This window comes from Sebastes fasciatus, chromosome 15, assembly GCF_043250625.1.
Source record: "Sebastes fasciatus isolate fSebFas1 chromosome 15, fSebFas1.pri, whole genome shotgun sequence".
Taxonomy (NCBI): Eukaryota; Metazoa; Chordata; class Actinopteri; order Perciformes; family Sebastidae; genus Sebastes; species Sebastes fasciatus.
In genome coordinates, this window is record NC_133809.1 from 27,479,894 (window position 1) to 27,507,749 (window position 27,856).

The 27,856-nt window shown below is 41.3% G+C and overlaps 1 protein-coding gene across 1 annotated transcript; it reads right to left on the reverse strand.

Moving 5' to 3' along the window:
• On the reverse strand, nt 1-27,736 carry nol10 (nucleolar protein 10). The gene is made up of 21 exons (XM_074660416.1): nt 27,554-27,736; nt 26,555-26,600; nt 26,361-26,459; nt 26,173-26,250; nt 26,045-26,082; nt 25,304-25,440; nt 25,103-25,168; nt 23,241-23,301; nt 20,498-20,583; nt 20,157-20,235; nt 18,083-18,232; nt 17,136-17,202; nt 15,628-15,680; nt 9,415-9,541; nt 7,578-7,657; nt 6,035-6,133; nt 5,596-5,688; nt 3,663-3,839; nt 2,237-2,550; nt 1,837-1,939; nt 1-407 (listed from the first exon to the last, which is right to left on the reverse strand). Exons 1-21 carry the CDS (start codon nt 27,617-27,619, stop codon nt 141-143), a joined length of 2,286 nt encoding a protein of 761 aa, XP_074516517.1. The 5' UTR covers nt 27,620-27,736; the 3' UTR covers nt 1-140.
• Nucleotides 27,737-27,856: the final 120 nt, after the last annotated feature.

Genomic DNA, 27,856 nt, shown 5'->3' on the forward strand with positions numbered 1-27,856 from the left:
TCTAGTTTGTCTCTAGAGTGTAAAAATCTGTATTCTTCAACTTGCTTGATGTTGAGTTAATGAAAGCCACTACAACACCTTGACTGTGTCGGTACTGCCTCTGGACAAAAAGGCCCTGGATGAGGACTAGGCTGCCCTTCTCAGTACCGGCCTCTCCCTCCTCCTCCCCCTCCTCCCCCTCTTCCCCCTCCTCCTCCTCCTCTCCCTCCTCCTCCTCCCCTTCCCCTGCCCCTGCCGCCACCGCCGCCCCTGAAGCCGCCGCCCCTGCCGCCGCCGCCGCCCCTGAAGCCGCCGCCCCTGCCTCTCCCGCCGCGGGCGCTGCTCAGGTGTCCGGCCGAGCGCCTCAGCTTCCTCCTCTCCTCGTGGTGCTCCCGCTCTGCCTGCTGCTGCCTCGTCTGCTGCTCCGACTGCAAATGAGGACAGAATGACGCATGTTAAACAACAACTCAGTAGAGTGCCAGGTGTGTCTGCAACGACGACTGCTGTAATGTTTCATTGAATGAATACAACCCACAATTGACCCTTCGCTTAAGCCCCCCCAGCTGCTGCTCCGTCAAGCTGCCAGAGCTGCATATAGCCCACACTGTCACTTACTGCACTCCCTGCATACATATCCAGCAAATTTTTGTGAAAAGGCGATTTCAGAGAGAAGCAGACAGAAGGATCTACTATATGCATTTGAAGGTTTTATCAGGATGTCAAACTGATTCAGCAGCAAAAGCAGGTTAAAAAGAAAAGGAACAACACTGTTCCTGGAAAGCCGGGTAGGTCTTTATTCAATGTTGCAATCCTTACAAAGCAAAAGCAGCATTTGTATACATTCGGTATACCTTCAGTAGCTGGCATAGCATAGAAGTTAACGGTGTTACACGGTGGTCGGGCACACCACCCCAACCTTCGTTTTGCTTTTTTTTATAGAAATAAAACCCATTTAGTTCATTTTTGCGTAGCAGCGCCGTGTTATCAAGACATATTCGGGTGACGGACACTACAATCTGAAAGTGTCTGCTCCGTACGGAGTCTCAGCTCAGAGCAGCAGGACTCCGATTTCACACACACGGGATGAGAGAGAGTTGACAGACAAGACGATGGCGGAGGATTTGGCGTCAAAGCAAAAGCGCCTATTTTTTGCGACACTTCGGATTTTAAACCCAACGCTACAAGAGATCCAGAACGTTAATGAGGCAATCGCCGTGAGGAGGACGGAGCGGTTGCAGCCGGTGTGCGCGGCGCAGCGGCTCCAGGGTGGAAACCTGCTGCTCCGCAGCTAAAGCTCTACTGGAGAGGCCAGACACACGGCCACCCGGGGGTACAGATCAAAGTAAGCACGCTACATATGTTGAGCGCTGTCTTTTCTTGTAAAATGCCCGGTGTAATCGGTGACACCGGTGTTGTCACAGGTTTATTAACCGGTGGGAAAATGTCCTCACCTCGACATCCCTAGTATATATCTCCTTCCAACCTCTCTGGGTAACGACTATCACTATTAACACATGCCCCAGGCAAAACGTTTAACCAAGACCAGCTCGAGATCCACAAAAAAAAACAGCCTGAAAATGAAGAAAATCTGCAAACAATTGCAGGAGAGTCTACGGAACAGAGCCGTATAGTTGTCTGACCCTGGTCGGAGCTGGCCGATGCTACGCTACGATTGGCCATTTTGCGTTTGAGGGACGGGACTTAGCGAAAGGTCAAATGGACCCTTTTTGGCTGCACTAGTTGGTTTACAGTAGATAACAGGGTTTGGGCTTTTATATCTGTACTTCATTGCATCAAACAATGGAGTGATAGGAGTGAGTCGTAGGAGACACAGAGGACGGTGCGGTCACAGTTTACCTTTTTGAGAGTGAAGGTCAGCTGCTTGCTGCCCACTGCGGTGTCGGCCATGCTGCTGGTTCCAGAGTTCTCCTCCAACTTCAGACGGTCCTCCAAAGAAGCCCTGGAAGAGTACACACACATTTCCTCAGACACAATATACCAAAGAGGATACAGTTCGGTCAGGGAGTAGTGTCATTTGGCTCAGAACTCCAGTGAGTCTGTAAATCTATTCATTTAGAGATAGCATGCACCACAACGTTTCCTCCATAACTGGAACAGATCAGGTTATTCCCCCCTCCGCCCCCCCCGTCGTAAACAGCTGCAAACCCTGAAGCAATCTGAATAATAGTCTGGTCCCACACAGTAAGCCAGCACTCCTCTAACAGTCCCATTTAATACAGAATCCAAAAAGACGTACTTCTGTAGTCGCTGCTTGCGGGCCATGTCGTTAAAACTTCTGAACTCCTCCCCGGCTTTGATCTGATAATACTGAGGCTGACTTGTCTTCTTGCCGTCGGCCGTGTTTGAGGTTTTCTCTCCTCCGTTCTGTTCCCTCTCCAGCAGGACGGTGTTGCGGTCCGCTTCCTTCCTCTGCAGCCGGCGGCGGTCGCGGCCCTCTTCCCGAATCAACCTCCGCTGCTCCCTCACCTCCTCCACCCAGCTCTTGTCGTCGTCGGAGCTCTCCTCCTCGGAGCTGGCTCGCCCCTCGGGCTCCTCGTCGTCTTCATCCGCCTGGATGGAAGACGTTACAGAGTTATTAGTGTGATATTCGTTCTTGGCACCGAGGACAGGCCTGAAGCCTCCTCCTATACACTGTATATAGGACATACAGTATGTGCAAACACAGCTCACTTGAACAGATGAGCGCCGCAAGCTAATATCACTCTTCATACAGTGTATAATATTTATTTAGTTACGCCGCTCCCTTCGGGCACAAACCAATTAAAGGTACAATTGATAACATTGATAACATTCCGCCGCTAGATGTGGCGTCCTCCCTCCCCCGTTTCATTGCATTCATTTCACAACAAGTGGTTGCCAGTTCGTTGCACAACCTGCATATTTTATGGTTGAGTGGAATGAGTCAGACAGTTAGTCATGTCAAGTGATGAATCATTTTGCAACACGTGGCTATAGGCCTAAATTAGGTGTGTGCGTGTGTGATTTCCGCACCACCAGGCTCAGGGAGAGCTTCATACAACACACCACAAGACTTGTGGTCACTTTACCTATGTATAATTTACCTTTTTACTACATATATATATCAGGTCTGTCAATCGATAGTTAAAAAAAGGAGTTAATTGCGATTAATCGCCCATTTTTCGTGGGTACCCATAGAATCCATTTACATTCACATATCTGGAGGTCAGAGGTCAAGGGACCCCTTTGAAAATGGCCATGACAGTTTCTCCTCACCAAAATTTAGCGCAAGTTTGGAGTGTTATTTAACCTCCTTCCCGACGAGCTTCAGCTGTACTATCACTTTAGCTTTAGCTCTAAACCTTTCAACCTTTGTTTCATTATAATACATTTACTTGACTCCTATCTTTACAGGGATGGTATAAAGGTGATAAAGTATGTCAGTGAATATGAGATATGAGTTTACAGTTAATTACAACTCCTCCTCGGCATTAAGGAGTTGGTTTTATGGGCGTTTTGCCGGTAACACTCGTTGACTTTTTGCTTCTTCACAGAATCTTTTGTCCGTCTGCCCTCTGGCTTTTCGGAGAATATTGCAAGTAACAAAGCGTTGAGCATAAACGCCTTTGTGCATGATTGTGCACGTGCCTTCTGTGGAGGGTCCGCGCCACGGTGCCTCGCGTGAGTATTAACAAAAGCTTTACCTTTTGGGAGGCGGCAGCCTGCTGAGCCAGTAGACGCAGCTTCTTCTGCCTCTTCTGTCCGACCTTGGAGACGATGGGGTTGAGGAGGCGGAACTCTTCGCTCTGCTCGTCCACCTGGTAGTCCGGGTTCTCGAACATCACCTTGAAGCGGTCGTCTCCCAGGACGCTGGGGAGAGCCTGCAGGTTTGAAAAGTTGAGATGGGGGGGAAATGATTAGGGTTGACGTTTTTTTCTCTTGCCTACAAATGCTGTGGTGGAAAAGATATCAGGCTAAACAGGTACAGAAAGAAACTTTAAAACTTTATTTCAATTTCATAAAACACAAAGTTCTCAACTTTACTGTGTGGTGCTAGAGAACACACACACACACACACACACACACACACACACACACACACACACACACACACACACACACACACACACACACACACACACACACTATGTTGCTGTATATCAGGTGTAGATCACACCATGTAAATATCATGTAAATCGGATGATCTTTGTCACATAAGGCTGTCTTCCTGCTTTCAGTAGGTGGTGCTGTGACTATAACTGAATATGGGCATGTAGATGTCGTCAGGCCTGGACTCTTATCCAGTATGTAAAATTTGGGGCTGATTGGATCATGTAAAGTCCAATTGCAACAGCTTCCTGTTTCATCGTGAAACATGCAAATTGCCCGCCTCGCTACGGCAACGCCGTTCCACGAATACCCAAAAGCTTTGCAATTTACCATCGTGAAGGTGTTGAGATTCTGCTGACCAAATTTGAGATGGATCTGTTGAAACATTTTGGAGGACTTTCGAAAAGTTCCATACCTGTAAAGTGCCTAAAATGCCGTATTGTCACATGACCTATGACATCATCATTTGAGGTATCGACTATTCCTTCGCAATTTAGCGTCATATTAGCCGGAGGGTTATACAAACCAAATTTTAAACAAATCCGATAAACCCTCTAGGAGGAATTTGAGTTTGCATTAAATTTATGAAAAAAGTATAATATTCAAAATGGCCGACTCCCGGTTGGGCGGAGCTAATGAAAGCTAGTCGGAAACATATCTGAAATGATGAGAGCAATGTGGGTACCAAACTTTGTGAATATCAGAGCAACTTTGTTCCAACCATGGCCTTCCGCGCATTAGGGCCACACTATGGAGCTCGCTGGACACGCCTGAACCCAATCGCTGTATATTCTCACAAAAGTTCACAGGTTTTGATGGATGCACCAAGTTTCGAGAGTGTTCCAGTGTTCATGGGCGTCAAAAATGCGTTCAAAGGCTAAAAGTAATTAGGGGGCGTTATAGAGCCCACATACCATACCCAAGACCAATTACGACATCAACTCGAAATAATTACTAGTTTGAACGTTTGAGGTTTTGTGAGTTTTTGTGCATCCTAAAGTCCTCAAACATGGGTTTGTAAAATGAAAATGGCTGACTTCCTGTTGGGTGAAAGAATTAAAAAAAAATGTTGATATGTTCTTACAGATGAGAACAATGATCCAACCAAATTTCATGAACATCAAAGAACATTTTCGCAACTCTTGCTTGCGTTTGGGGGCGCTATGGAGCCCGCTTGCCATGCCCGAGTCCAATCACCGCAGAACTATTACATTTTCACCGGTTCTGAAGTGTGTCCCAATTTTTCTGAATTTTTCGTGCATCCCAAGCCCCTCAAAAATGTGATTTGGCAGCAGAAAAATTATAATCTTTACAAAAACAATAGGTTTCCTTGCACTCCAGGGATACAATTGGGCCCCTGGCACTTTTGTGCTCGAGCCCTAATAAATAAAAACTCATGACAGATGATGAGTTTTTACGGCATATTGCTGTGATGAAGACAATATCTTTAGAGTTAGTAAATCCAGAGACCTGAGAAGAGCAAATGAAGACATAATAACCATGATTTAGTAATCTATGTTCTCCTACCTTGCCCTTCTTTTTCCTAGAAGTAAGCTCTGCTTCGTCATCACCCTCGTCCATCAGCTTGAGAGCCAGCTCCTTGTTCACCTTGGGCAGCTTCTGTCTCAGATCACATTGTACATTTGATTAGACACACAGGGAACAGGCAATGAGATCCTATCAGCATTGTTCGGGACATTTGCATAGACATACTCAAGTTATTACTAAGCTGAACGGTATTTGTTTTAAACTTTTGGGATGGGCGTGACAGGATGTGAAGACGCTTTGCATTCAGGCGTTGCACAGTTTCACACGCAGTAACCAAGGGAATAGGTACATTTTACTCCATGAACTGCTTTTCTCCCTTTCACAAACATGCATACATCTCAGGGCCAGAGATTGGAACAGTTCTACTCTACAAACCGGGTAAAGCTGTAACCACTATGTGGAAAGACGAGACACTCACCTTGACCTGCACTCTCTGGGTCCTGGACTCCTCAATCTTCTGGCGGATCTTATCCTTGCGATACTCATCGTATGCGAAAGGATTGGCCAAGCTTTTGACCTGCGGCCAAACCAAACAGCAAAAAGTGTTAAATCTTTGAGACACTCTTACAAAAGGTTTTTGTCTGTTATGTCATGATCGGTCAGAATTCGAAAACGACTCAGCTAATTATTGTAAGATATGTTAACACAAAGTTGATATAGCTGGTAGGGATGTCACAAGAACCGATGCTTTGGTACCAAGTCGATGCCAAAATTCTGAAAATGTGATGATACTTGTTTTCCTACAGTACCACAGGCACCGAGACTAACGGCATCCCATTGTTTGAGGGACCAGAGAAAATGTCTCTGATAGTGCTACATTGTGAAGAACAAATCTGTGTTGAAATCGGCAGGAGGAGCGCTAGGTAACGTTAGCTGTTAGCAGCACAGTGCTGCCTGGCTAAATAACAGAGCTAACAGCTAACGTTGACGGGGGTTGCGTTACACATACATTATGATGTGTTCAAGCTCTATTCAGTAAAAATTAGGTAAATTCTAACGTTATAATGATGTGTTCATATTAGGGCTGTCAATCAATTAAAATATTTAATCGCGATTATTTGCACGATTTTTATCTGTTCAAAATGTAAAGGGAGATTTGTCAAGTATTTAATACTCTTATCAACATGGGAGTGGGTAAATTTGCTGATTTATGCAAATGTATGTATATATTTATTATTGGAAATCAATTAACAACACAAAACAAATATTGTCCAGAAACCCTCACAGGTACTGTCCTTAAAATTTAGAATTTTGCATAAAAAAATATGCTCAAATTATAACATGTCAGTGAGTCAGTGTGCTGACTTGACTATGACTTGCCCCAAACTGCATGTGATTATCATAAAGTGGGCATGTCTGTAAAGGGGAGACTCGTGGGTACCCATAGAACCCATTTTCATTCACACAGCTTGAGGTCAAAGGTCAAGAGACCCCTTTGAAAATGGCCATAACACTTTTTCCTCGCCAAAATTTAACACAAGTTTGGAGTGTTATTTAACCTTCTTCACAACCAGCTAGTATGTCATGGTTGGTACCAATGAATTCTTTAGGTTTTTCTAGTTTCATGATACCAGTATCTTCACTCTAGCTTTAAAACTGAGCCTGCTACAACATAAAAAACGCAAGTTGCGTAATGCGTTTAAGAAATTAGTGCCGTTAAAACAAATTTGTGTTAACGCGTTAACTTTGACAGCCCTGGTTAAAATGTGATCTTGTAAAATGCTGTTTTTGGGGAGAACCTTGAGGCAGAACATCAGGGATTAATAATACATTTTTAAAAGCCAGTATGCTAACGGTAATAAAGGAGTGTATGTTAAAGTACATGGGATTTATTGTTTTGTTTTTGTTTTTTACCGTGGCATCGAATTGGGTATCAGGAATCGTGGAATTTCACTGGTTTTGGTATCAACTACTACATTTCCGGTATTGTGACATCCCTGTGTAGCAGTTAGATACCTTACCTTGTGATAGAGCCTGATGTCCATGAAATAGCCGTGCATGTAGGCTCTCAGGAGAGACGATCCCACCAGGTGAGTCAAACCTGACACAAATAAAGAAAAAGCAAAGTTATCACAATAATGGGAAATTGGCTAAATAGATTAATAAAAATAAACAAAAAATTCAAGCAAACCATTTCAGAGAAAAAAGTAGAATTTATCAGAAATTCTGTATAGAAACATCTAGACATTTTTAGCCATGTTAGCAGAGTCTATATGGATGGCAATGACAGACTGTATTTAAGAAGTGGACGTAGTCACTGTGACGTCACCCATTGGTTTGTGGACTGCGGTTTTGAAGCCTTGAGTTTGGCATTTTGGTTTTTGTCCATTGCCATCTTGGTTTTTTGCAACCAGAAGTGACATGAGAGTGTGGAGCTAAGTAAAACCGAATGCTGAATAAGACGTTTTTAGGCAACCAAAAATGTTGCAATTAACTTTCATGAATTGAAAACACACTGTGAAAGGGTTAAAGTTAAAGGGTTTTACACTGATATTTAGACTGGGATGCGTCTGCGATGCACCGGTGATAGAGCTGCAACATTATTTGTCAAGTATTAAATTAATCGGCAACTGTTTTGATAATCGATGAACCGGTTTGAGTAAGAAAGAAAAAGTCAAAATTCTCTGATTCCAGCTTCTTAAATGTGAATATGTTCTGGTTTCTTTACTCCTCTATGACAGTAAACTGAATATCTTTTGAGTTGTGAATAAAACCAGACATTTTAGGACGTCATCTTGGGCTTTAGAAACACTGATCGACATTTTATAGACCAAACAACTAATCGATTGATCGAGGAAATAATCGACAGAATAATCAACAATGAAAATGATCGTTGGTTGCAGCCCTAACCAGCGCGCCTCTTGGCTCGTGTCTTTGAACAGTTCACACATGGTGCAAACGATAGCATTTAGCTCAAAAACATAGCTTTGCCAAAGTACGACCTCACAGAGCCGCTAGCGTGACTGTAGACTCTTAAGTCTTCTTGTTTTTTAGGATTTACCTGAGAAGAAATTTGTTCAACAGAGAAACTACTTTGTGAGATTTAGTTCAAAATGTATGAGGAAAAAAACGTGCGATTGAAATGAGATCATCTCCACCGTGAGATTACTCGCTCTCAGGTGTGAGCAGCAACGTGCACGGGTGATTGTTGGAGAACATGTATTACGTCAAAGCCTGAGGCGAGTGAGAGCGTGTGAGATAAGAGGGACATGGAGAAATGAAATTCCCAGGATCTCCCGTCGGTGTGTTCTAGGCCAGGCCTCCTCAAGGTTACATAACAGAGCCACGTTACACAGCTTCTGTAAATCAACACTGCCGTCCCCCTCCCTGCCCCCGCCTCGCCTTTTATTCCACAGCAGCCAACCACCTTTCTGCTTCTTGTCATTTGATCTCTTTACTGCTGAGCCTGCATTCCAATGTTCATTCAACCCTTCCAGTATCCACTCCCCCGACCCTCCTTCCTCACCCCCCCCCCTCACACACACGCTGCTTTTCATTACGTAAAACCTCTCAATCATTCTCTAGGCTTGTAGTTAGGTAGTCTAGCCACCCAAAACCCCTAAGGCGGCAAAGTGGCTCAGATTGATTCATAGTTTGGGGTTTTCCTTTCAGGGCTGGGATTAAATTCCCTCTTTATAGAGGGTTCTCTTTTACCCTCTGTGCTTTCAAACTAAAAGAGTAATTGGGATCGTTTGGTTTTGGGGGAAGTCTTTTCTGTGTAATTAGTTGCAGAGCTTTGACATTTGTTTCCACATGCAGTGAGGTTCCTGAGGAGAAATTAAGGCAGCAAGGTCTCACCCAGATTCTCCAGGTCCTTCCGGGTCACAAACTTGTAGTCGTCGTACACTGTGCTCTCGGGACTCTCCTCCAGCTCCTCTGTCAAGTTGTCGAGGAAGGAGCACCACCGAGGTGCAGGACCTAGGGCCTAAACATACACACACACACACACATCCTTGGTTCAGATTTAGACTGTTGAGTAAGTACGAAACCTGTCATGTATTTGTTGAAACAAAAATAGGCCAACTGTCCGAGCTCATGTTTCCAGCACCAGATAGAGAATGACTGAGCTGTACCTTTTTTCCAAAGAAGCGTGGAAGTGTGCGGACATGTAACCCGAAACGGGTGCAACGAAAGCATCGGCACAGCAGAGTGTCACTGCTTCTCAGGTTGAGCAGTCAAGAAGGAACTCAATTTCATGGATGTAGAGTGAGAACTGAATACAGCGCCGGAGGCGGGCTGTCGTTCATTCATATGAATGTTGCTCAGTGGCGCATGATGCCAAAATGGCTCGACTGCCGAGTGATAAAGTACCCGGATCATCCAGCGATCTTCCGCATCCATTGGGCCCACAGAGCAGGGGCAGTATCGTTTCCTTTAACCCCGCCTCCCAGCCCGCGGAAGGGAAATAACTCTGGATTCACTTTTAGTGCATTTTACAACTTTTAGGACCTGATGATTTAAATAAGGGTTATTCCAGTGTCCATACTGGGAAGTTGTTTTACATCAAATAAAATTATCCGTTGATTTGCAGACGTCTCTTTACCAGTGTAAGTCAAAAAAATATTTTTGGGCCCAATGGCATCACGTGACGGAGACGGAAGTTGTAATTCCACCATTTGGCTACTACGAAAATGTGCTTCAAAGCCCCGCGCTCTTCCTGGGATCTTGGTTATAACAAGGGCTGTCAATTGATTCAAATTTGTAATCGTGATTAATCGCAAATTAATCGCACAGTTTTAATCTGTTCAAATATGATGCTTTATGCAAATTATGTATATATTTATTATTGGAAATCAATCAGATGTACTGCATTTAGCATAAAACAATATGCTCAAATCATAACATGGTAAACTGCAGCCCAACAGACAACAACAGGTGTCAGTGTGTCAGTGTGCTGACTTGACTATGACTTGCCCCAAACTGCATGTGATTATCATAAAGTGGGCATGTCTGTAAAGGGGAGACTCGTGGGTACCCATAGAACACATTTCCATTCACATATCTTGAGGTTAGAGGTCAAGGGACCCCTTTGAAAATGGCCATGCCAGTTTTTCCTCTCCAAAATTTTGTGTAAGTTTGGAGCGTTATTTAGCCTAGTCATTTAATATGACATGATATCAATGGATTCCTTAGGTGTTCTAGTTTCATATGAAAGCAGTATCTTCACTCTAGCTTTAAAACTGAGCCCGCTACAACCTAAGAATCGCAAGTTAGGTCAATGGGTTAAAGAAATTAGTGGCGCTTTTCTTATAAAAAAAAAAAATGCACTTTGAGTTGCGTCTATGTTAATAACTGGCTATCGATTGTTAACACGTTCATTTATCAATTAAGGAAATTGCTTAACGTGTCATCATTCCTTTTGTCCTTACTGGCTGTAAAGCGATATCTGTGAAAAGAGACGGCTCTGAGTGATGTGGACAAAATCCACAACCCTTGTTCTGTAAAAATGCATTCTAAAGTTCAACTATTGTGCTGCTTCAGTAGTCTGAGTCAGCCAAAACGAGCAGTTATCTTCGTCATGGTTTGTAGGTTTATTGATTGAGACTGAGAGTTTTGTGCCCGCAGCAAACCTACATGTGACTGCCAGGAAGTATCCCATCAAATTCAAAAAAGTGATTCATCAGATTAAAAGAGTTGGTCTTAATTTACTAGAATAGTGTTAGAGCTGAAATAGATTTTGGGGATATTGTGGTTGTATAACTATAATTTATGGCGCTGTTAGAATACAGGTATGTAACCCCTTTGTAAGCAGGAGAGCACACCGTATTTTTTTATTTTTTTCTAATGTTCATGCGTTCATGTTAAAGCATAACCACCTGTAGGAGTTGAAGTATATAAAAGGTACAACCACCTGTAGAAATCTCTAAGCAAAAATCTTGATAAAAAATTATTTCCCTTCCTTAGTCCATGGCCCTTAACTAAAAAGTACATCGATATTGAAGAGATCTTGAAAACTATTTTTTAAAATAGGTGCAAATCATAGTAAACTCAAAGGATTGTGATAATCCACCTCAATTAATGTCGCCTAACATCAAAGATATGACCACCAAATACAGTAAACAGTAAAAGGTATTTGACCAACTTGACGTGTGGGTTAACGAGTGTGGATTTCTAAGCACAAGATAGCTCCAAGCTTTAAAAAACAAAGTAGAAGAAGCAACCATCAGGCACAGAAAACCAAAAAATCAGGGACAGCACTACTAAAATCCATGTCTCAGTGTCTCAAACTAGATCCTGATCTGGACTCGACCCCGCAACGACAACAGCCGGCCCAGGCAGTGCTGCCCAGCGCTCCATCTCCACCTCCATCTCCACCTCTACCTCCACCAGTGGAAGGAGCCATGACGGAGGAAGAGGGCAAAACAAGCTCAGCAACCAAGCCGTTACCATACACTGCCCCTCGCACACCATAACTGGACTTTGCAACGGTGTAAAGACTGCTTTCCCAGTGAGAATGGACATTGGCAAAATCTCACTGTGCAAGCAGAGAGACTATGAGACTGTGTCTGCGTACCTTATCAGACTCACAGAGGTTCACAACACACAGTGGCCTCCTACGACCAGCTGCCATGAGGGGAAACAATGAGATCGATCCCTGGGAAGCTCATCTTCGGGACCGCTTCATCAATGAGACCAGAGATCAGTGAGATGATAAAACGCAATTGCATCACTTGGGAATGCGGAAACCTTGAGACTGTCGAGAATCACGCCATGGCAGAAGTGGTGGAGGCAGGGGGAGATCCAACGCCTGCTTCAGATGTGGAAAGACAGGACACTGGGCAAGGAATTGCCCTGAGAACCAGGACACACAGGCTGATTGACTAGCGGAGGGGTCGAGGACAGTGAAGGATTCATCTAGCTTTGACACGGAGACGGGAAACAGTGACCTATCTGCACATCAGACACGTAAGAACACAAACACTCTTTTCTGTTATCAAAACACTGTCCGATTAACCTGATGGGGAGAGATTTTATTGTTTTACTGGGGATAGTTTTGATATCTACACCACAGGGCATAGTTGTAACCAGAATTAGCAAACAACATCTTTTTTCAAATATAGTAAAGAGGACCTGTTATATGCCTACCAATGGAAAATCCCAAACACTGCTCTTAACTCTGTTAATGACACTCTCATAAACCAAGCTACAGCTCTCTCCACAGCCACACACAGATATTATGAGAAAACAGGACTTGCAATGCACCTCGCTTATCTCTTTTGGAGTAGACAGTGAGTTTGAAAACAAATGGTACAGAGAGGGCCTTGATAAGGACAAACTCAAGCTTGACTGGCTGATTCTGTGACTCTGCCTGATACACTTTTTCAGTCTCTATTTCAGATACCACACTCTGATCCCAACGTCTCACTGGTCAAATCGAAGGATGAAAGGTGGCAAGATTTGGGACCTTAGACTAAAAGGTGTAATGATGCTACAGGTTGGGAGTAAACAGCGGACCCCAAAGTTGATTTTCACAGGGTCTCTGATTCTCTGCTGTGGGAAACTGACAAATTTTGCCCTTACACAATAATATAAGATTGTCTGGACACCTAGAAGAAAAAGCTTTTGTTGATTTGAGGCTAGCTCTAAATCTCCTCCAACATTGGACCTAACAGACTGCACCAGACCATTGACACAGACTTTTGACGACCGGGGTGGGTACATGACATAATACTATTGCAGGAGCATGGGGGACGACAGAGACCTGTTGCACAACTTCTCCGACAAACTGACCAAACCTGGAGAAAACCCATGGCCATCTTTTTATCTGTTTTATTTTTCATTTTTTATTTTCATTCCTATGCCTATATTATATTAGTTTTTTTTTCATTATCTTATATGTGTTACAGAGTACATCAGACTTGTTAAATTGATTATGCATTTTCCTTGTGCTAAAGCTATGATTGCCTCTTTGATCAAATCTACTGTTGGACAATATGTACATACACCACAGCTGGAGAAAGGCATTCCTGACCTTTTTACACCTCCAGGGTGGACGCCACCATTTTAAGATGATATTGTCTGAGTTTAATTCCTTCTTTCTCATATACTTAAATCAAAATCACATAGTATCTTCACACTTTGATTTTGTGTATTACAACGGTATGTTAATTAATTAAGTGAGCATAGAATGCTCAAAGGGAGGAATGTAATGGCAATTTTCATATCTGCAGTTTAACACTGCACCTTTAGATAATCTCAGGGCCTCACATGTTCAACTTCGTCACCATAGGACAGTGACCTGACATTTTAGTTCTCTGTAACTGCAAACAACAGATTGCTGAAATACTTGTTATGTCTTGTGATGCTCTGTTGTCTGCTGTGTGCTGACGCATTGATACACTTTCTATCCTTCTCTTCTTTTCTTCTTTGCACTTATCTTCATGTTATGCTTTAAATGTATAAATACTGACTACTCTTTGTATTCGGGGCTCACTTGCCACAGTCCACAACAGGTGGCTGTGCTCGTGAGTCCATCTGCAGATGCTTTAGTTATTAATGTATGCCTTTTTATTAAATTCACTGAAAGACAAGTTGTTACGTTGGTTTGTGTCTTGTTTTAACAGAAACTGCCACCACAGCGTTTAGATTAGATCCTGATGGGCAGCCTCTGCCATCAGTGTATGAATGTGTGTGTGAATGGATGAATGTTGACATTTGGTGTAAAGCGCTTTGAGTGGTCGGAAGACTAGAAAGTAGGGATGCTAATTTTGAAACATTTTCTTAACCGATAACCGACCCTCGCTGACCGATTATTAACCGTTAACCGACAAGATTTGTGCCTCGCATGCAGCAGCGGTGCGCCAGCTGCAGTGTATGAGCACAAAAGACAATGGAGTCCCCAGTTCAGCCGTACGGGAGCGTATGCTGCGTTCACTGTCTCCAGTTCACCGTCTGGGAGAGTTCATTTAGCAGACGGCCACTTTCCCAGTAAAAGTCTCCACCGCACATTTAGTTTAGTTTAGCAGGTTGTCCGCTGTGTGTCTGGCCAGCGTAACGATACTCCGTCTGTCCGGATTAACGATAGCGATTGTCCGACAAACAGTGTGTGCGTTTGTGCTACATTATGCAGCTGCTAGCGTTGCCGTTGGCTTCGTGCCCGCTGTAGCCACACACATACGCTCCAGCGGGGCGTAACTTCATCAAGTTTTACGACCGACTGTGTTGTCGGCGGTGTTATAGCTGTGAACGTAGATGTAGCAGACAGTGTGTGTACAGTTTATTTGTCGGTGAATAAATCCTACGAGGCTACAACTCCTCCGCTTGAGCGAGCTATAGACTGGAACCAACTTCCTGTATCCTCTTAAGGTATGCTCTTAAGGTGGACCAGCTTTTCCCCCTTCAAGTGACGAGTTTTTCTCAGCTTTTTAATGAATTATTAACATTTATTTTAAGCGTTTTAACCGATAGGTTAAAATGCTTAATGTCGGTTAACGGTTAAACGGTTAATTATTAACATCCCTACTAAAAAGGCGCTACATAAATGCAAGTCCAACTCCATTTCAGCTGTAGATCCGACAGCTAAGCGATGCATTGTTCTCTCTAATGCAGGACAGTAGGGCCAAAGTTCAGCACATCCATGTCAATCATCGTCTGGATTTTACTCATTTACACAAAGCAAAAATCTAGTTTACTGTACACACAGACGCAAACACACACCAACACTGTCAGACCATATCAGAGTCACAGGACAAGTCTGTTGATGCCAACAAGCCTACAGCAGCTTTACTCATTATGCAGCGGCCTTGTGAGAACCACAGTAATGAAAGTGAAAACAAATTGCCCACACACGCTCATTGATTGCTTTCTCCTACACAAGTCCTCAAACCCCTGAAACACTAAAGCGTGTACGAACAGGTGTTCTGTAACATCGCATATCCTTTATTGCACCATAAAGTAACTCTCACATGTGTGCTCGTCAGCCCGGCACCTGATGAACAGGATGTGAACATGACCTGTCCTGCCGCGGGTTGTAAAGTCCCCAGTGTGGAATGGAAACGCCTGCGCACTCACCGGGATGTAGAACGTGTTCATCTTGGGGTCCTCGTTGGCGGTGAAGAGCATCCCTGACAATGAGACACAGGATGCAGGCAAAACAATGTGAGGACGGAAGCGGGGGCAGATATAAATAGAGCTCATCTGTGGTGTAAACCCTGGATTTAGTTCCAGTCGTTACATGTTTGAAGGTCCCGTTACACTTTAAAAAATGAAACTGGTGAAATGTGAAATAGTGAAAAGTGGTTGATAAAGATTTGAATCTGAATATCCTAGGGCAGAATAAACATACGTCCACAAAAAATGAGAAGGGAATAAGAAAACTGTAAAACTCAGTTTGGTAGCTGAAAGACAAAACATTAGAATTTGTGAGCTAAAAAATGTAGGTAGGAATATTCTCCCACAGGCTCTCTAATCTGTACCACTGTGCTGTCATTGTATGTATTTATTTATTTATTATTGTTTTTATCATTATAAGTTTGTATCTATTTATCTTTATTATTATTATTATTATTATATTTTCCTATTTCTTTTATTTCTAATATTTATCTCTTTATTTATTTTCTTTCTATGTCCGTATTGTACCCTTTATGCTGCATTTACAACCCCTTAAAAGGGGATGTAATGTATGTCTGTATTTAACCCTTTATGCTGCATTACATCCCCTTTTAAGGGGATGTAATGCAGCAGAAAGACATCCCCTTTAAAGAAAATAAAAAGGGGATGTATAAGCAGCTTTTAAATTGTTTTAAAAGCTTTTAGTTTTAAATAGTACGGTTGTAGTGATGATGCATGCTTGTGGGAAGTAGAGAGCATACGACTGGATAAATGAGGTTTGGATTCTACTGCACGAGTTGTGTGAGAGTTTGTAAACGGATGATTTGATATAGTGTTGCTGTTGTTAAACGCGGCCCCCTCATTTACTTCAATTCATCAAGACATCACCAGCTCCCTCCTGTCTTCTGTCTCCAGTGTGTTCTGACTGACACCCCGGGGTGAGTAATTCATGAGACGTCATTTAAAAACAAATTGAAAAACAAAACCTCAGATCGAAAGTCTGGACCAAATAATGACTTCAAGGTCAAAGTTCACTTTCAGTTATGTTCTTAGTGAACACCAATTGGTATGCAATGACAGAAGAGGCATAACTGCATAGTCAAAGTCAAAGTGTGTGAACTCCTAGAACTGTAACATGGCGCCACCCGAAGGTGAAAGACGGCTGCATGAATACTAGAAGTTGTGACCCACCATCCGGTTTCATTCCTCTCTGAGCCCTCCTCTCTTTATTAGTGACCATGTTTGTCTCAATACTCTTTAAAGTTACTATTTATGCTGGTGTACAGTATATAGTTATTTTCATGTTTCATTTATATCCAGCAGATGTTCATTGTGTATTTCGTATTCTAGTTTTTTAAAGCTGTATCTCCTCTTGTGCATTCTGCTGCTGTAGCAGGCTTGTATTTTACCTGCATGGGACCAATAACATTCATCTTATGTCATGATCTTGATGCAGAAGTTGTTCTCACCTGAGTTAGGGTAGATGCAAACATCATTGATGTTGGTCTGAGGCTGTATGGAGGAGAAGGCCTTGCCCTGTGGTGAATAGAGAGAAGAAATAAGAGTCTAGACAGTCAAGTCGTGATATTAGGGTAAGGACGCTTGAAAACGCTAAGGGGCCGTGTCCACCAAAGCATTTTCTTTCCTGAGGCCAGCGTTTTATTTTTAATTCTTTGCAATAGGAGCACCGCGTATTTACGCTATACTACAAACGCCAGCACCGTGGGAAGCTGAGGGTTGCACGTTGGTGTTTTTTTTCTGGTTGCAGAGTTGAAAAGTTCACTTTGGTTAAAAACGCTGCGTTCGACACGGTCCCTTTTTACCCAGCCGTCGAATGACAGCGGAGGAGGGGCGGGACAAATAGCTTACCACAAAGACGTGATCAAATGTGTTTATTATTATTATGAGTATGTCGTGGTCTTATTGTGTATGTTATACTATTGTTTTTACTGTGGACTTTATGTTGTCCTCATGTCTGGAGCACTGGACCAAACAAATAATAAAGTTGATCTGAATCTGAACCAAATGACGGTAGTCGCCGAGATGTTTCCTCGCCCACAAAATCTCCTCAACCCACGTAGGTTTGTCCTCTCTCTCTACATGCTTCATCCTGCCCTTCATCCAGAGCGAGGGCCAGAGCATGTACTACCTTGTGCCGACATTTTCACATGTACTCCGTTTCTTGGCAACCAGACTCAACCAAAGCGTCTCAGCTGAAAAACAAACCGGCTTTGGTGAACACGAGCCCTAATATACAAATATGAAAACGAGCCAACGAGGATTTGCCTCTGATCTGATCTGGGGCTTTTGTCCGGGAGCTCCAAAAACTGTCGGGGAGCGGGAAATCAGGCCTAAAGTCGTTTAGTGTGAACTAGCTATTAAGTCAGGTCCTGTAATGGCTGTTACTGAATCTTACCGTGTCTTTGTTCCAGATTTTTATAATCTTGGAGTCGGCGGACACGACCAGGTCCAGTTGATCGTGGAAGTTGAGTGACTTGATTGGCAGGTTGTAGAAGTGGTCTTTAACCAGCAGCGGCTGGTTGGAGCGCAGGTCATAGAGCAGCACCTTCAAGACAAACAACACCGATATTCACAAATCTAACTATAAAGCGAGGAACCTCCGTCTGACTCTCTGCTCATACGATCTACTTCACACTTAGCGGGTGTATTGCTCAGGACCCAAGGGAGCGCAGAGTCGAATGTGATACAATTTGGCCTGATGGTGGCGCTATAACAATGAACTTTACGTTTTGATTTGTAACTGTTTAAACTTAATGAACCCTTTCTGCGGGTCACGATACTTGGGTGCCGATTCGATATGTATTGCGTTTTTTAAGTGTTGTGATTCGATATTACGATTTATTGCGATTTTTTTGTTAACTTTTTAAACACTAGACCACGGGGGAAAAGTTGACTCATACACTTCTGGGTACTTTTACTTTGGAAAATATCTAAATTAATAAAGTAAGAATGTTTGATTTTCAGCATGTATGTAGTCAGAGATGTCCTGAAGTCAAATATATCAGGATCATTGTCAGGAATTATTTATACATTTTTTTCGAGCAACCCAAAAATCAAAGAATAAAGACATTTCCCTCAAAAATTAGTGGTATTTTCTATCTAATCTATAAGAGACATGTAATGTTTTATACTTCCGGTGAATATAATCCAATCAATCTTATTTCCATATATGTATTTTGTATATAGTTCTTTTTGTTAACACCTTATTTTAGATACGATATTCAGATACGGTACGGATATGACGTCACTTTACTGAGACTACAACAATAAAAGCGGTAACTTCCTTCTATCCCCACATAGACTCAAATGAAGCAAATATATTCATTCTGGCAAAATCAATTTCAAAATCGTAAAAAAAAGAAAATCGTGATACATAGGTGAATGCTCCTCCTACTGATTTCGAGCAATCTTTACCAAATTTGGTACAGAACATCTCTGGACTATGCTGGAAAAAGTTACTTTTTTTGTATTGTTGATGTTCCATACATCATCTGTCTGTGTGTATATGTATGCGCGTATCTCGACAACCGTTCATCCAATCGACTTCACACTTGGCGTGTACAAGCAGCCGTACTGCGGTCCTCGAAGCAGAACCTCTGGGGGCCGAGACCAGACGCTAGACGGGCACGCGCTCCGAACGGGCACTGCACTAGTGTATTTCATTCTGCAAGTAGCAAGCTTCCAAATGTGTTCAAGACCATTATACTATCCTCCGCTGCAACGGTCATCAAAACCAGCAGCACATGGGTACACTAAACCAAAAGAGGCGACATCACAAGGCCACTGGCTGCTCCTGACCTTTTCAGTCAAAACTCAGTTCTTGTCTTGAGAACAGTGTAACTTTTTAGAGGAGACTGAATGACATCAGCCACTTCTTCGTGAGTCGACTAATCTCAGGAAGAAGAGGCAGAATTTCACGCCGTGTGGGCAGCTAATAGTTTACAACAATAACAAATAGAGAGGGAAGTGCAGAACAAAGTCATAGACCAGTGTAATGGCAATTTTCATATCTGCAGTTTAACACTGTACCTTTAGATAATCTCAGGGCCTCACATGTTCAACTTCGTCACCATAGGACAGTGACCTGACATTTTAGTTCTCTGTAACTGCAAACAACAGATTGCTGAAATACTTGTTATGTCTTGTGATGCTCTGTTGTCTGCTGTGTGCTGACGCATTGATACACTTTCTATCCTTCTCTTCTTTTCTTCTTTGCACTTATCTTCATGTTATGCTTTAAATGTATAAATACTGACTACTCTTTGTATTCGGGGCTCACTTGCCACAGTCCACAACAGGTGGCTGTGCTCGTGAGTCCATCTGCAGATGCTTTAGTTATTAATGTATGCCTTTTTATTAAATTCACTGAAAGACAAGTTGTTATGTTGGTTTGTGTCTTGTTTTAACAGAAACTGCCACCACACCAGTATGAAAATAATGTCATAGCTAAAAACATAGTTTTGTCACACCTGTCCTGTGCTGGTGCCCACTGCCATGGAGAGGGAGCCGTTAAACTTCAGCGCACTTATTGAAGGCAAACTTTGGACTCTGTCAAGAAAAAACACAACGAGAACAACACAAGTGAGGCACAAAAACAAAATATATGACATAATAATTAACGCTGTCAGTGCTCTGAGAAAGGATCAAACTGTGAATCAGATGAGAGCTGGATATTTCTAAAGTGGACCATAATGGTGCACAGCTTGCAGCTTGTTTTCGTGCGGCGGATGAAAAGCGCCATGTGGCTACATATGCATGGTCGGGCTGACATCAGCGTTTGACATCTCCGTGTTTGCAGCTCGGTACGTACTCTGCTCCTTCGGCGAGGCTGCTCAGGGCGCAGTCCAGCGTGCCCACTCTGTTCCGGACACGAGGGTCCCAGCATTCCACCCGTCCCTGGTAATCCAACGGAAGAGATGTCAAAACAAGTCAGACAAATGCAGGGGGACGAAAGATGTGAGGAAGCTTCCATCTCATGACAATAAGAATATGTTTTTAAGGGGAGACACTACATTTGAATAGGGTAAATATATTTTATCTAGGGCTATCAAAGTTATTGCGATAATAACGCGTTGCAAATTGCATGCAAATTTGTTTTGTACACTGACAGCTGTTGATGCCTGTTGGGCTTGAGTTTGCCATGTTATGATTTGAGCATAGTTTTTATGCTAAATGCAGTACCTGTGAGGGTTTCTGGACAATATTTATCATTGTTTTGTGTTGTTAATTGATTTCCAATAATAAATATACATTTGCATAAAACAGTATACTGTATTTGCCCGCTCCAATGTTGATAAGTGTATTTAATACTTGACAAATCTCCCTTTAAGGTACATTTCGAACAGATAAGAAAATGTGTGACTAATTTGCGATTAATCACAATTAACATTTTTTTTAATTTATTGATTGAGTGCCCTAATTTTAACTCATAGATATCTTTCCCTGTTGATTACTTACATTAACACAATTATTTTTTGGAATACAAGTTTTCTGAAAGTGTATGTTTAAATATGAAAATGAGGCATTAGCTTATTAATAATGTGCTAATTTGCATACATTTCCAGAAATGTGAACATTGGATAAAACCAGTTTCAAAATTATTTTTCCATTTTTTTTATATGTTAGAGTCAAAGGTTTTTACATAGGGGATTTTGGATATCTCTTTTTATTGCTACATAAATCAGAAAATACTGTCAACAGCCCTAAAAATTTTTAATTTTCGCCATGTTTTTTAGGGAATGAAATGTTCTATAAGTCAGGCAATGAATGATATTATGAACAAACCCCTCTGTAAAAACCATCAGAATATACAGTAGATAGTAGGGATGCACCGATTCAACTTCTTCAGTCCCGATAGCGATACCTGGGTTTTGGGTATCGGCCGATACCGAGTACTGATACCGATACCAGTGTTTAACTAATAAGCCTCATGGCTTGACTTATACATTGCTTTCCTAACTCTGTAAAACAAAATCTAACAAATAAATATGTAGATATAAATTTACTGAATTGTTATTTAATATTAAAATAATAAATTGTACACCAGGTAATTAATCTTCAAAATTAACAGGAATTAAAATTCCAAGTTTAAACCTTTTTAATGCAGCAACAAATTGGTCAAAACTTAAACAGGAACTAAAATACCAGTATATGATATATAGAATATACATACATGTTAGTGCTACTGAAGTGGAGATTTCAGTCTCAGACCTATTTTGAGAAATCGGCTTTTATAGATAATATGGATAGTACAATTCCACACATTTTGAAAGATACTAAATGGGAATAGGGTGAAAATGTTGAACTAATAGATATCGCCATGAAACTTCCCCAGTTGATTACTTACATTAAGACAATTACTTTTTGCATTTGTATTGTTTTTTTGAAATGTTATGTTTAAAAGTATGCAAATGAGACATTATCTAATGTTCACTTTTGGTGAATGTAGGAGAAATCAGCAAATACACAAATAGACAAAGTAGTAAAATGAACACCTAAATGTGTATAATTTGGTTGTTTTCTTTCCACTAGTCTGAAAGAAGACATGTTATGGAAGGAAAATAACCCAACATTTCTAAATTGACCAGTGCATGAAAAACAATGTTCTTGCCAGAAGGTGTCTCTTGGTTTAATACCAATACAAAGCTGCAACGGGGAACTTCTCATGTTGGCAGCTCCTAACATAAGTGACGGTTTGACAAATTTGAACTTTAACACTCAGGCATCTTGTAGCACACTTATTTTTATCAGCCCAGCTGGTGTGTGAAGCCTATAGCAATACCATATCAAAGAAATGAGAGAAGATAAAAAGATCCACCGTACTGGAACTCAAAAACAAATAAAGCCAATTTCTGAACCATCTAACAAAAGAATATGAAAATCCAGTCATTTCTTACTGAACACAGCCAATGAAAGTTAAACTCACTGTGGCATAATAACTGAACTAACTATGCGACTGTTCTGTTTTACTATAAGCACAAAGAAACCTGATGCAGCATGGTCCGAAAATAAGCCTTCTGATATATTTCACCAAAGACATTTTAATCCTTATTAGGGGCCTATATTTTTATTAACATATCTAGGGCTACAACTAACGATTATTTTCATTGTCGATTAATCTGTTGATTATTTTCTCGATCAATTGGTTTGTAAAATGTCAGAAAATGGTGAAAAATGTCCGTCAGTGTGTCCCAAAGCCCAAGATGACGTCCTCAAATGTCTTGTTTTGTCCGAAACTCAAAAGATATTCAGTTAACTGTCATAAAGGAGTAAAGAAACCAGAAAATATTCACAGAATTTGGACTTTTTTGTCTTAAAAAAATGACTTAAACTGACTTATCGATTATCAAAGTAGTTGGCGAATAATTTAATAGTTGACAACTAATTGTATAATCATTGCAGGTCTAAACATAACTAAGATTTATAGTATAGTATATGATTCTAAAATGCAATTAGCGATGAACGGCCCCCCACACACACACACAGTCACAGTTTCATTTGAGTCTGCTCATAACTGGTGCCTCATTTCACACACAGCCTGCTATGGCACTTACCTCAGAGGTTCCTGTGGCAAACAAATGATGGACGGGGTTGATATCACACACATTGTTTTCCCTGAGAAGTCAAGAAAAAACAAAACAAGTGGCGTGAACATCAGCTGAGAGCAATGACAGCAGAGGGCTTATCAGTCAATGTCAGATCGCACCACAGACTACGGAAGCAGAGATCGGCTGTGCTTGCAATTATTTTTTAATACCGTTATCTCAACATCATGAGTTAATTGTGACGTTATCTTGAGAAAACAAGTTTTGTTATCTTGAGATAACAAGATTATTAACTCGTTATCACGAGAAAACAAAAGGACGTTTCCTCGATGACTGATTGACATTTTAGCTGAAGACATCTCTGACTACATTCGGAAACAAAATCAAGCATTTTTACGGTATCAATTTAGAGATATTCCAAAGTAGACTTTTGCTTTAGTATGTGTACCTTGAAATAGCTACATTTCTGAATACTTGAGGTGCTATAAAAAAAACTTGCTCCATAGTTCCTGACAAGGACTGATATATTTCAGTTTAGGACATCGCTGACTACATACATGTTGAAAATCAAGATTTTTTTTTACTGTATCGATTTTGAGATTTTCCAAAGTAAAAGTCCAACATTTCTACCTTGACATATCTACATTTCTGAAAACGTAAGATGCTATAAAACACGTTGCTCCATAAATTCATGACAAGGACTGATATATTTCAGTTCAGGACACTGCTGACTACATACATACTGAAAATCAAGCATTTTTACTGTATCAATTATGAGATTTTCCAAAGTAAAAGTCCAACATTTCTACCTTGAAATAGGTATATTTCTGAATACTTGAGGTGCTATAAAAACCCTTGCTCCATAATTCCAGACAAGGACTAATATATTTCAGTTCAGGACATCGCTAACTACATACATGTTGAAAATCAAGATTTTTTTTTACTGTATCGATTTTGAGATTTTCCAAAGTAAAAGTCCAACATTTCTACCTTGACATAGTTACATTTCTGAAAACATAAGGTGCTACAAAAACACATTGTTCCATAATTCCTTAAAATGACTGACATATTTGACTTCAGGATGACTACATACATAATGAAATGATTTCAGATCTGAAAAGTAATGTAGCTATTTCATGGTAGAAATGTTGGACTTTTACTTTGGAAAATCTCTTCATTGATAGAGAAATTGATTTTAAGTATGTATGTAGTCAGAGTTGTCCTGAAGTCAAATATGTCAGTCACTGTCCAGTTATTATAGCACCTCAAGTATTCAAAAATGTAGCCTAGCTATTTCAAGGTACAAATACTGGACTTTTACTTTGGAATATCTCTAAATCTAGTCAGTAAGAGATGTCTTCAACTCAAATGTAAAAGTCATTGTCAGAAATAATTCATTTATTTTTTTCCCCTCACAGTTTAGTGGTATTTTTTTTTTAATTCATAGGGGACACAGGTAACATGTTTATACTTATTGTGAATATAATCCATTCAATCTTATTTCCATATATGTATTTTGTATGTATCCTTGTTAACACCTTATTTTGAAAAACAGACGGAGTCACACGTGTAGTCACGGTCCGCTCGATCTGGGCCGTTTTAATGCAGGAACTGTGCTTTTGGTTTTCTTGTGGTAACAAGTTAATTATCTTGTTATCTCAAGATAACAAGGTTTTTTTTTTGTCGAGATAACGATATAATTGACTTGTGATCTCGAGATAACAGCATAAAAACATCTCGGCTTCAGTAATACACTTTAGTGGTATAACAATTATAATATTTTCACCTGGCTGAATCTAGAGTGGATCATACAAGTACAGCTGCAGATAAAAACCATCAACAGTGATGGCAAACACTTTTGTTATACGTACACAGCATCAGTCTGAAGGGAGTTGAGGAAGCGGCCCTGTTCCAGATTCAGTCTGAACACCTCGGAACTGAAAATGAAAACAAAAACATCAAACAGTTGTCGCCCGGCCAGCATATTCCTCCAACATGCACGAGAGGAATCTAAAAACATGCCAAAATAATAACAGAGTGCCTCCACATCTATCATTCGATCACGCTCTCACCTTGTCCCCACAAAAAAGAGGTCACAGGAGGGATAGTGGTAAGAAAAGTCCCGTCCAAACTTTGGAATACGTGTCTTGTAGTAGTGTCCATGCTGGGAGTGCAACTCCACGTAGCGGTCACAGTGCAAAAACACCAACTGTACACACAAACCCAAAAGACAGATAGTGAATTTAAAAGCAAGTGTAGTCAAGAAGGCTGGAAAACACCAAGGATTGACTTGACAAACATGGAAATTCAATTGCATTCCCATTTTGACAGTTAAGTTAATCAAGTATATTCTAACCATAACCAGCTATGCTATTTATGAATTTACTGTGTAAAACAGTACTAGTTCACAGTGACAGTGTGGTACATTAGTAGTACAGATAGCAATGCTTTCTCTGTGGAAGTTAATATGATCGGTGCTAGGAGATTGAACAGATAATACATATGCAGTTAATTAATAGGTGGTTCCTCTGCTGAAAAGGAACCTGTCTTCATTGGCTATATTGACCATTTTTTCCCCCCAACTGTATGAAGTTATAAGCCATAAAATAAAATGTTTTAATCATGAAAAGGTCTGTCCTCTTAAAAACTACAAGTACAACTCTTACATCTAAGGACCCCTGTGAACATTTGGATAACTTTAATGTCTAGTTCTTCTAGTTTCTGATAACCTCACACTTCTTTCAAAGGGATAGTTTGGGTGTTTTGAAGTAGGGTTGTATGAGGTACTCATACTACTGTACTTTATGTCTTACCTTAGAGTAGTCATCAGATAGGATGTCAAAAGCCACAACTTTGAGAAAGAGAAAAGCAATTCATCAATTTAGACATACAGTACATGACATGCATGCTATACAACAAGTAAGTGTGTCTATTAACTTACTATCTGAATCCAGACAGCGCTCGAACTTCAGGGACAGCTGGTAGGTGTCATAGCATCGAATCCTGGGTTTGTAGGTGCCTGAAAAGAATGGAAAACATGTCACCTAAATAGTCTTGGAGGCCTGTTCTGACTGACATCTGATGTCACTCTCACTTTTAATGAAGGTTTGTTGAAACAGTGCGTCTTACCTGCTGCCAGGACGAACTGACCATCCCTGGACACTTTGATAGAGCTGCACACTGTGGGCATCTCAAAGTCCTGGATGAGCTCAATCCTGCGCTGGATGTCTGGGAAACAAAATATATGAAAAGTCACAAAAATGACACACATTTCAACGACAATGAACCAGTCTGTGATGCTGAAATTGTAGAGGTCGACTCACCAACATCTTTCTTTTGTAACTGCCTCTTCTTCCGATCTGACAGCCACTGCGTTGAAGAGGTAAAGGTGATTAGGATTTGGCATTAAAACAAATGACCAATTAAGCAATGCTTAGTCACAGCAATACTTTCAAATTGTTTAGCTATGTTTCATATTACTCTCTTCTGACCTTTGTTGTTTATTTTAGTCTAGACCAGGGCTGCCCAAAGTGGGGCCCGCGGGCCAAAGTTGGCCCGCCATCAGGTTTGATTTGGCCCGTCAGATGTTAGCAAATTATTTTTCTTTAATTAAAAGACCCAACCGACTTTACTGTCTTTTGGAGGCCGTACCAGGCTCGGGTTTATGGTTAGAAGATAGTGGCATCATATGAAACTAGAAAACCTAAAGACTCCATTATACCAATCATGTCATGTTAGTTTGTCAGGAAGGAGGCTTACACTCTACAGTTGGGCTACATTTTGGTGAGGAAAAACTGGCATGGCCATTTGTCAAGGTGTCCCTTGACCTCTGACCTCAATATACTGTATGTGAATGTAAATGGGTTCTATGGGCACCCACGAGTCTCCCCTTTACAGACATGCCCACTTTATGATAATCACATGCAGTTTTTTGAATGCAGTAAACATGGGAACTTGGGATCCTAGTACCATTTTGCATCTTAACAATACAGTACATTAGGTGTTTCATTTTGGCCCGTGGCCCTCCAAGGATAAAGACCAATACATACTCCTGGCACAGCATTTACTGACATGTCACAATGAAGGCTGAACACAAGAGGCTCAAATGGTGCTGTACTATAGAGCTAGGTGTGTTCCTTTATGTGAGCCGTTGTATTAAGGTGGTGTGTTGTTGAGTAGAGTTTAGCATTGACTCTCAATAAAAGTCAGGACTAGTGTTGTCACAGCTTAGCTGTGTTAGCTAGCTAGCGTGCCTCAGTGTGAGCAGAGACTTCCTACATGATGAATGTAACTCAGCGTTAGGAGCATTAGGAGCTTCTTACCTCTGGAAGAGACTTTCCATGACTTAGATTATAAATCTTCACGTCATTCACACTAGAGATCTGCATGGTGGAGAGCGAACCGGACTCTGGTCACACATAACACTGATACTGATCCTGCTACTACACACCACACCGGTGAGCTGCACTGGACCCACGTTGTTGCCTCCGAGTAAAAACAGGAAGTCAAGTGAGTTTTGCGAAATAGGTCCGAGTAGAAACAAGACCGACTGAACACAGTTCCCCCTCCTCTCCAAAGTTATTCTGGGTTTAAACCATGATTGAAACCATTATATATCATATATA